We start from the raw sequence: 11,223 nt of genomic DNA, 5'->3' as shown, positions 1-11,223 counted from the left end.
GAACGAACGAATAGAGGTCCTTAATCAAGAGATGCAAGAGATAGAAGCAAGGCATGAGGAAAAGTTAACTCAGGCTCAAGCAAAGAATGAAGAGTATGGTGTTTACATTCGGCAGCTTGAAAATTCCTTGTTCACAGAGAATAGTCAGCGCTGGCCATCAGATTTAAGGGTTAGTCTCGAAGAGAATGATGCTTTGCGAAGAAAGGTTAATGATTTAGAGAATGCCTTGCGAAGCTGTCAAATACAGATCTCTAGTCTTGAGCGTACTGTTGAAAGTACCCGACAGCAGTGGCAGAACTCGAGTGATCGTTTTGAAGACTGGAAAACGAATGTGAATAGCATAATCCTTGAAACCATGAATCAATTAAGCGGTGTTGCAAGACAATTGGGAGAGATGGACATTCAAGCAAGAGTTATCCAGAGTTATACAAGTCCCGCATCAGATGTAGGAAAAAGGGTCAATTGGCTTGTCAATGAGATAATGGAATTGAGCACTAGAGCTAGGCCTTTTCTGTAATAAATTTTTCTTGTAATGATAAGGGTTTTGTCCTAAATGAAAGTTGTTCTAAAGATTGATCACGTCTTATGAATCAATGCCTTTCTGCATACATTTGCATTTTGTTTAAGTATTGTTTTCTGTATTTTATTCGCACTTTTATCATTTTATTACCACGTAACATGCATTCATTCATTAAAACACCAAAAATAATGTAAAATATGATTTCCAATCATTGTAGTTATTCTGGCATTCACCTCACACCCGTACGGTACTCGGAATACAACAAAGAAAATGGAAGCTAGAATGATCCAACTTGAGCAAGAACAAAAACAAGCTCAAGAAGAAATGAGAGAGAGATTAACTAAGATGGAAGCAGAGATAACAAACTCGCAAGCCGGTCTACTACAAAGGATGGAAGAAATGTTTAAGAAACATGCTACAGGTGGAAGGATTGTGGATGACCAACTAATGTCATCCGAGCAAGATCCATCACATCCTCCAGGGTTTGGAGCTGGAGCATCACATCCTGCGGGGTTTACTTCTGACCCTCAGTACCCACCAGGGTTTACACCAGAATCCCGTCCTCCTCCTGGTTTCACACCTATACATATATCCGCTCATCCTTCGGTACCTCAAGAAACTCGACCTCATGTATATGTTAGCAATGAGAATCAGCAGCACCACATGGGATCCACATTCCCAAACATTTATCAGCCTGTTTCAGGTGTAAGGATAGGGGAATTTAATACCGAGCATTTAACCCCGGATCTGAACGAGTTAGCCGAGAAGGAAAAAGCCAATGAACAGATAAATCAACAATTGAAGAAATTGGAAGAAAGGGTAAAATCGGTAGAAGTGATTGAACCGTTCTATGGGTCTGATGCTAGAGAGTTAAGTTTGGTCCCAGATCTGATTATCCCTATAAAGTTCAAGGTTCCCGAGTTTGAAAAATACAATGGAACCACTTGTCCTTCATCTCATATAACCATGTTTTGCCGGAGGATGGCTGGCCATGTGAACGATGAAAAACTGTTGATTCACTGTTTTCAAGACAGTTTGACAGGTTCTGCCGCTAAGTGGTATAACCAATTAACTAGGGCTCATATCAAATCATGGAAGGACTTGGCAAAAGCATTCCTAGAACAGTATCGCCATGTTACAGATATAATTCCTGATCGGTGGACTCTTCAAAATATGGAAAAAAGAAGCAATGAAACTTTCCGACAATATGCTCAAAGGTGGCGTGATGTTGCTGCACAGGTCCAACCCCCTTTACTCGAAAAGGAGGCTACTGTAATTTTTGTCAATACTTTGAGAGCTCCGTATTTGGGGCATTTGCTTGGAAATGCCACCAAAAATTTTGCTGATTTGATCATCTCTGGTGAGCTCATCGAAAATGCTATAAGAAGTGGCAAGATTGAAGTAGTTGAAGGGTCTAGCTCCAAAAAACCTGTATACCGAAAAAAGGAAAATGAAGTTAACAGTGCAAATGTCTACCACAAGAATACTGCAAATAGTGTCACAATAACCCAATCAAGGGCTGAGAGGAATGACATGAACACCACTAGAAATGATTTCAGGGGACCTCGTAAGGAGAGAGAGAAGGGTCCTTCACACCATTACCCGTACCCTATTCAGAGATATACGCCTCGTTATTCAAGGCAGATGTGGTACGCCCCTACCGTTTGACCCCTCTTCAACCACCGTACCCTCATTGGTATGACGCAAATGCGCATTGTGATTACCACGATGGAATTGCTGGTCATTCTATAGAGAATTGTTATGCCTTCAAAAAGATAGTGCAGAATCTGATTAACACAGGAGGATTACAATTTGATTCACCAGATGCATCAACACACCCACTACCGAATCATGGAGGTAAAGGGATAAATACCATCCATGAGGAGAATAGGAGGAAGGCAAAGACAAACATTCATGAAATCAAATCTCCCTTCAGTTGGGTATTCCAACAACTCTATCAGGCTGGCATGATTCGACAAGATCTTAAGCCAAAGACCAATGAGTGTGAACACTATTGTGAATATCACCAAGAAGAAGGGCATGAAATTCAGCTTTGCCCTGAATTCAGGGGGTTACTACAAAGATTGATGGATAATAAGGAGGTAGAGTTCTTTGAGGAAGATAAGGAAAAAAGAGAAAAAGATGTCTTCATGACAGAAAATTCTGAGCCCGTTCACAAAACAAACAAGCCAGTAGTCATCACTGTGAAATCATCAGCAATGAATTCTGGGTCGTCAACGCCAAAAGTTGTAATCACAGCTCCTTCAACATTTTCGTTTAAAGACACCCGCAAGGTGCCTTGGAATTACACTGCCAATGTTTCATTAATAAGAGAATCTGGTTCGCTAGAGAAAATAAAGGTAGTTGAAGGTGAAGCACCAGTAGGCAACTTGATGACTGGAATAGTGAATGAAGTCGGGCACTTCACGAGAAGTGGGAGGTGTTATTCTCCTGAGATGTCAAAAGAAATGGACAAAATGAAGGCAAAAGGAAAAACTGTGGTGGTACCGCAAAAGATATTTGATGATGAACTCCCACCAATGATCAATGAGCCGGTAACAGAAACGCAAGCTCAAGAATTCTTGAAGTTTTTAAAACATAGTGAGTATAATGTAGTTGAACAGCTACACAAGCAACAAGCACGGATTTCGATTCTAGATTTGTTAATAAATTCAGAAGTACATCGGAATGCTTTGTTAAAAGTGCTCAATCAAACATTTGTGCCTGAGGATATATCAGTGAACAAGTTGGATCGAATTGTAGGCACATAGCTGCTGACAACTACATAACTTTCACTGATGATGAAATTCCTGATGGTGGAATGGGATCAGTAAAAGCCCTCAATATCACAACTCATTGTCATGGTCATGTCTTGTCAGGCGTTTTGATTGACAATGGGTCTGCACTTAATGTTATGCCTATGGCCACATTACGGAGGTTACCGGTGGACAACTCACATATGAGGGCCTACCAAAACATTGTTAGAGCTTTTGATGGAACCCAGCGGGATGTGCTTGGAAAGATAGAGATACCACTGTTGATTGGACCAACTGTCTACAATATTGATTTTGTGGTGATGGACATCAATCCCTCATATAATTGTTTGCTTGGGAGGCCATGGATTCATTCTGCAGGGGCAGTCCCTTCGTCCTTGCACCAAAAATTAAAATTCGTGACAAATGGCCAGTTGATTAGTATTGGGGCAGAGGAAGAGATTATTGCTTCTGTGACGACTGACGCCCCATATATTGAGACGAATGAGAATGCCCTAGAGTGTTCCTTCAGAGCTTTAGAATTTGTCAACGCTACTTTCATTGCTGAAGGAAACAAGATTCCTCGCCCGCGTTTATCTGATTGTACTAAGATGACTGTGCGAGAGACTCTAGGAAAAGGAGCCAAGACAGGAAAGGGTCTCGGTATATGCTTGCAAGGGAGTTTATATCCCAAATTTGTCATGATGAAGAACGATCGCTTCGGGCTGGGATTTAAGCCTGATTTTCAGCAAAGAAAGAAAGAAATGAAAAAGAGAGGTGAAGTGAGAAGAGCTAGACTGAAAGGAGAGGATATTCCATGGGAGCGTATGCTTTTCCCTCCCCTAGAAAGCTCTTTCAAGTTTGGGGGAGTTTTTGATATAGAGCAACAATTAGCCAGAGCAATTGATGAAGAAGAGCAGATGAAAGACAGAGACTTGTTCAATGAAGCTATGGAGGGTTTGGTCATTAACATGATAACTGGGGATGATAAAGCGGGAAGATATTTGGCTGGAATCCGTCCTTGCTTCCCAGGGGAAACACTGAAAAATTGGACTGCAGAGGATCTCCCTGTAGTTTTTAAGATTAATTCAGAGTAATACCCAGTACTAATCCTTATACTTGTGCCCGCAAGTATTAAGGAATTTTCATAAGGGCAGCTATGTTAACTCTACTTGCTTTCAATAAAAGACAGTCTTTGTTTCTTAAATGGCTATCATTATTTACATTTTCATTTTCATTCTTTATATTCATTTCATAAATTTTGGTCTCCTTTCAAATATATATTCGATTCAATTTTTCCATTTGCAGGTGTCACAATATCAATAGCATGAATGTTTCTGAATTTAATACTGAGATAAACTTTGAGCAGTCCATATGTTTGGAAGAAATCAATGAATGTCAGGATGAGGTAGAATGTGATGTTCCTAACGAACTATTAAGACTGGTAGAAAAGGAGGACAAACAAATCTTACCTCACCAGGAAGAAACTGAGGTTATAAACTTGGGAACTGATGATGACAAGAGAGAAGTTAAAATCGGCAGCACACTTTCTGTTGAGATAAGGCAAGAATTGATAGATCTGCTCCGAGAATTCAAGGATATCTTTGCATGGTCTTATCAAGATATGCCAGGACTGAGTACAGACATAGTGGTGCACAAGCTTCCGATAAAGCCTGAGTGTAAGCCAGTTCAGCAAAAGCTCAGAAGAATGAAGCCAGAAATGTTATTAAAAATTAAAGAGGAAGTGATGAAACAGATTGATGCAGGGTTTCTTCAAGCGGCAAAGTATCCGGAATGGGTCGCAAACATAGTCCCTGTGCCAAAGAAAAATGGGAAAGTTCGCATGTGTGTGGATTACAGAGATCTTAATAAAGCAAGCCCAAAAGATAATTTTCCATTGCCTCATATAGATACTTTAGTGGACAACACTGCTGGTCATTCGTGGTTTTCTTTTATGGATGGCTTCTCGGGGTATAACCAAATAAAAATGAACACTGAAGATATGGAAAAAACTACATTTGTGACTATGTGGGGCATATTTTGCTATAAAGTGATGCCATTTGGTTTGAAAAATGCTGGGGCAACTTACCAAAGAGCTATGGTGACTCTTTTCCATGACATGATGCACAAAGAGATTGAAGTGTATGTGGATGACATGATTGCCAAGTCCAGGACTGAAGGAGAACACATTCAAAACTTGAGGAAGCTTTTCCAAAGACTGAGAAAATATCAATTGAAACTCAATCCAACTAAATGCACCTTCGGGGTAACATCAGGGAAGCTTCTGGGTTTCGTGGTTAGTCAAAGAGGAATTGAGATCGATCCAGATAAAGTAAAGGCCATTCAAGATCTTCCACCACCTCGTACTCAGAAAGAAATTCGAGGTTTCCTAGGAAGGTTAAATTATATATCTCGATTCATTTCACAATTAACTGAAAAATGTGATCCAGTTTTCAAATTACTTCGAAAGAACAACCCCGAAGTTTGGAATGACGAGTGCCAAGAGGCTTTGGAGAAAATCAAGAGATATTTGTCTAATACTCCAGTTCTGGTGTCACCAGTTCCTGGTAGACCATTGATCCTTTATCTAACGGTCTTTGAGAATTCGATGGGATGTGTGTTGGGGCAGCATGACGAATCTGGAAAGAAAGAGAGAGCCATCTATTATCTAAGCAAAAAGTTCACCGATTGTGAGATCCGATACTCGCCAATTCAAAAGCTATGTTGTGCTTTGGTATGGGCTACTCGAAGGCTCAGGCAATACATGTTATACCACACTACTTGGTTGATATCTAAGCTTGACCCTTTGAAATATTTAATGGAATCACCGGCTTTAACTGGTAGATTGGCTAGATGGCAGATGTTGTTATCAGAATTTGACATTGTATATGTGAATCAAAAAGCAATCAAAGGGAGTGCCATAGCAGATTTCCTTGCAAGTCGTGCTTCAGATGATTATGAGTCCTTGAACTTTAATTTTCCAGACGAGGATTTGATGTGCATTACAACCAAGGAGGAAACAATTTCAGATGATAAATCCTGGAGGTTGTATTTTGATGGGGCATCTAATGCTTTAGGACAAGGAATTGGAGCGATACTGATTTCCCCGGAAAATGTCTATTATCCTTTTACAAGCAGATTGGAGTTCTTTTGCACCAACAATATGGCAGAATATGAAGCTTGTGCTATGGGATTAAGAGCAGCTATAGAAAGAAAATCAAAGTGCTCCAAGTATATGGAGACTCCTCATTAGTGGTGTATCAATTGCGAGGAGAATGGGAGACAAAGGATCCAAAGTTAGTGGAATATCGAAGATTGATCCTTGAATTGGTAAAAGAATTTGAAGATGTCAATTTCAATTATCTCCCTCGAGAAGATAATCAAATGGCAGATGCTTTGGCCACACTGGCTACAATGTTCCAAGCAAATAGAAGAGTTGATATGATGCCAATTAAAATGCAAATATATAAAACCCCTGCACACTGTTATGATATCGAAGAAGAGGTAGATGATCGTCCATGGTATTATGACATTTTGCAATACATCAAGCATCAAATTTACCCACTACATGCATCTGAGATCGATAAAAAGACAATAAGGAAGATGACTGCTGAATATGTATTAGATGGGGAAGTTTTGTACAGAAAGGGTAGTGATCAAGTTTTGATGAGATGTGTAGATGCCCGAGAAGCGAGAAGTATACTTGAAGAAGTGCATGAAGGGATATGTGGAACACATGCAAGTGGGCTTTCTATGGCCAGGAAGATCATGAGATATGGATATTATTGGGCCACTATGCATTCAGACTGTGTTGATTATGTAAGAAAATGTCACAAATGTCAAATTTATGGTGATAAGATCCATGCATCTCCGTCACCTTTGCACGTGATGACTGCACCATGGCCGTTTTCTATGTGGGGCATGGATGTCATTGGGGCAATTACACCAAAGGCTTCGAATGGACATCGCTTCATATTTGTGGCAATTGATTATTTTACTAAGTGGGTTGAGGCTGCCTCATATGCAAATATCACAAGATCTACAGTTTGCAAATTCATAAAGAGAGAGATAATCTGCCGGTATGGGTTGCCAGAAAGAATCATCACAGATAATGCCACCAATTTGAACAATAAAATGATGGTAGAACTTTGTACTCAGTTCAAGATAAAGCATTCTAATTCAGTGACCTATCGTCCAAAGATGAATGGGGCAGTGGAAGCAGCAAATAAAAATATTAAAAGGATCATCACAAAGACCACTGAGACTTACAGAGATTGGCACGACAAATTACCTTTTGCTTTATATGCATATCGTACTACAGTGCGAACTTCGACAGGGGCAACGCCTTTCTCTTTAGTTTACGGGATGGAGGCAGTCTTGCCAGTGGAAATAGAAATCCCATCACTTCGAATTCTGAAAGAGGTGAAGTTGGATGAAGCTGAATGGGTTCAGGCTCGGTTTGACCAATTGAATCTCATTGAAGAAAAGAGATTAAAAGCTATTTGCCACGGTCAGATGTATCAGAAACGGATGATGAGAGCTCATGATAAGAAGGTTCATCCTAGAGAATTTCGAGAGGGTGATCTAGTGCTAAAAAAGATTCTGCCAATTCATAAAGATTTCCGAGGAAAATGGATGCCTAATTGGGAAGGTCCATATGTTGTCAATAAGGCCTTCTCTGGGGGAGCATTGATTTTAGCAGAGATGGATGGGGAAAAACTGAGAAATCCGGTAAACTCAGACTCTGTTAAGAAGTACTATGCTTGAAGAAAAAAAAATGAAAAAAAAAAGAAGAAAAAAAAAAGAAAAAAAAAGAAAGAAAAATGAAGAAGGAGGGTTCAAGATGAAAATCCACAAAGGACATCTTGAAACCAAAGGAAGACTTTGAGTTGAAAATCTGAAATGGCGGCTCAAAGGCATTTTGAGATTAGGCATCAGGCAGCTAAATCTTCTCGAAAGTCTGATATTTTGAGAGAAACTTCACATTTACAGAACTTTTGGCAAACCTTGAAATCCTTCAGACAGAAGCTCAACTCAATAGTTATATCAAATGGATTGATTCAGGAACACTCATGCTAATGTTCTATAGGGACATTTGACTTGTGGTTATAAATTTCCACTATTTATGTGATTGTCATAACTTTGTAAATTCATTTCCTTGTCAGTGAATTTAAAGTTTTTATTTCAAGTCTCAATTTTATTCATTCTTCTTATAAGTAGATTGACATGGCATTAAAAATAAATAAAAGACTTCTTGGTATTACTCTGAATTAATACTTCCATATCAGGAATTTTAACCCTAATACTCGAAGAGAGTAGGGTAAGACATGACCAAAGAAAATGCATGTGAGCTGAGAAAAAGCACATTGAAAACACTGATATTTTGATACGTTGACAAAGATGAACATATCAAAAGGAAGTAGAAAAGATTTGTATGGGAACAAGAGAAATAGCCCAAGCAAAGTGTGGGGTACAAATGAAAGGTTGAATGACGTGTTTGAAATGAAGATTTACAAGACCACAAAGCTCATAATATTAAAATGATATCATGCATACATTAATAGGCATCTATAAATAGGAGCATGCTCATTCATTCATATTCATTGAAATGCTTTGAATGTTTTGACAGAAATTCAGAGAGAGTCAATAACAATTATGATCCACCGCAGAAGGAGGTGGATCAACATTTCCAGTGAAGAGTTCATAATGAGAAGAACTCGTCCTAAAGGAGAAAGTTCATAATAAAAAGAACTTGTTCAACCTTGGTTTGGTTCCATCACAAAAAGAGGTGGATCAGCATTTTCAATGGAGAGTTCATAATGAGAAGAACTCATCCGACAGAGGGAGAAGAAGTTCATAATGAGAAGAGCTTGTTCGACCTATCACTCGATTCATGACATTTCGAATCAGTGACACCTCGCTTGAGGAATTGACATTTCCAATGGAGAGTTCATAATGAGAAGAACTCATCCGAAAAAGGGAGAAGAAGTTCATAATGAGAAGAGCTTGTTCGACCTATCACTCGATTCACAGCATTTCGAGTCAGGGACGCCTCGCTTGAGGGATCAACATTTTCAGTGAAGAGTTCATAATGAGAAAAACTCATCCAAAAGAGAGAAGAAGTTCATAATGCGAAGAACTTGTTCAATCTAACAACGAAGGAAGACTGGACAAAAACTGGTTGTCTTTTTCATCTTTTCCCTATTCTTGTTAACACAAGAATGCGCAAAGAGGGGCAGCTGTAGACACCCGTTTTTGATCGGGATTAAAAATATATATATATTTATTATATTATTATTATTAATGCTAATAATTTAATAATTTACATATTTTGTAGGCCAGTCCAATTACATAACCATTCAGAATCATTTTCGCCGAACTGCCAAGCCAACATAGAGCCACCACCAAATGCCTCTAGAAGCTGTCATCATCTGGCCATCTCAACAAATGTGAGTGGATCAAAATCAAGGTCAACAAAAGATTAAAAGTTTACCTAAACCTTTGAAATAAAGAAAAAATCCCGAAAATTACGGGATTAGGGATACCTGCTTCAGCACTAATCAAAGGAAAAGGTGGATTCGAAACAATTATAAATAGAGGAACTTTCAAAGGGGAAAGGGGAGCTCATCAACAAGAGGGGAAAAAACACTCATCAAGTGACGGAAATTTCTTAGTTGAAAGAGAGAAATTTGTAAAAGTTTTCCTTATTCTCTTCGACAGAAGTAATACCAAGCAGGATACATCTGAAGGTTTTCAATTTACTTTTCTACTGTATTTTATTTTCTGTTTTTTTATTTAAACTGATTCCAAGGTGAATACGTTTTTGCTTCATTTTTTACAACATTGATAGATAAGCATAAACACTGGTTAAAAGCAGTAACAGAGAACCATAAACCATTCGAAGTAACCAAACAAGCATTAACAATGATATTGTTTTAAAAGAAATTCCATATTTGTTATTTCCAAAAATCTCCTATATTTTGTTTTTTTTAAAAGTATATAGATAAAAACACAAAGGAAGAGGAGAAAGCGCGATGTTTACCTGAGATGTTCGGGTTCCTTCACGGGAACCTATCACGTTTAGGTGAGGTTATTGTCGCCGATGAACGACAGTTGCATGCTATTTTAATTGCTGGAATTCAAGGAATGTAAGAGTCGGTTTCCATTAGTCACCATTCGAGAGCTTAAGAGAAAAAAATAAAAAGAATAAAGGGATATTAGAAAACAAAACTAAAAATGAGAGGAGTTTACCTTTAGGGTCGGTTCTTATGTTCGTTAGGTCACCATAGATGTTGTACACGGAAGAGTGGCTCCGATCTATAGCGAAGAACGAAGAACTGGCCAGCGTATGAAGGGGTTTAGTTGACCCTATACATTGGTTTAGGAGTTGTAATAAAAGGGGAATTAAGGTTTACTTATAAGTTTTTAGTGATTAGATCGAGATTAGAAGAGAAAATATGTGAGATTTTAGGGCGATCAGAGTAAAACCCATTGTTGATAATGGCCAAGCAAGCGTGGAATAATGGATTCTCAGCAGTGTGGCGTGAAGGAGAAAGTAGAGAGGAGAAGTGCGGCTGTGTAAAATATTATTTGGGTGAATGATAGCTTAGGTTTAGTTTAGGTTACTTATAAAAAATATTTGGTAAAATTATAGGTTAGTCATTGGAATCTTAGGGGTGAATTAGTTATAGACTTATATTTATGCATATTTTGATTTAGGCCACTAGTTTTTTTAATTTACATGTTTAATCTCACATTCATTTAAATTTAGTCATTATTTCAAATATATATATTTTAAATTTATTACTTTGGCATTTTATGTTTTTATTTTTATAATTAAGTCACATTTGTACATTATATGTTAGTATGTATGGTTTATAATTTATAACTTATTATTACATAGTACGTGTAAATATTTTTTTTTGTATTAAGATGGTATATTGTTTAGTA

The 11,223-nt window shown here is 38.2% G+C and overlaps 1 protein-coding gene across 1 annotated transcript; it reads left to right on the top strand.

Annotated features, from left to right (window-relative positions):
• Window positions 1-865: 865 nt before the first annotated feature.
• Window positions 866-8,040, top strand: LOC120209519. The gene is given in 7 exon segments (XM_039208510.1): window positions 866-1,945; window positions 2,161-2,377; window positions 2,870-3,280; window positions 3,283-3,735; window positions 4,156-4,235; window positions 4,691-6,482; window positions 6,485-8,040. Coding segments are annotated over 7 exon segments (5,589 nt in total).
• The last annotated feature ends 3,183 nt before the right edge of the window (window positions 8,041-11,223 follow it).

The sequence above is a fragment of the Hibiscus syriacus genome, unplaced genomic scaffold (assembly GCF_006381635.1).
Source record: "Hibiscus syriacus cultivar Baekdansim isolate YM2019G1 unplaced genomic scaffold, ASM638163v2 tig00019093_pilon, whole genome shotgun sequence".
NCBI lineage: Eukaryota > Viridiplantae > Streptophyta > Magnoliopsida > Malvales > Malvaceae > Hibiscus > Hibiscus syriacus.
The sequence above is the reverse complement of the archived record's forward strand: the minus strand, read 5'-3'. Positions and strand labels throughout refer to the sequence as shown.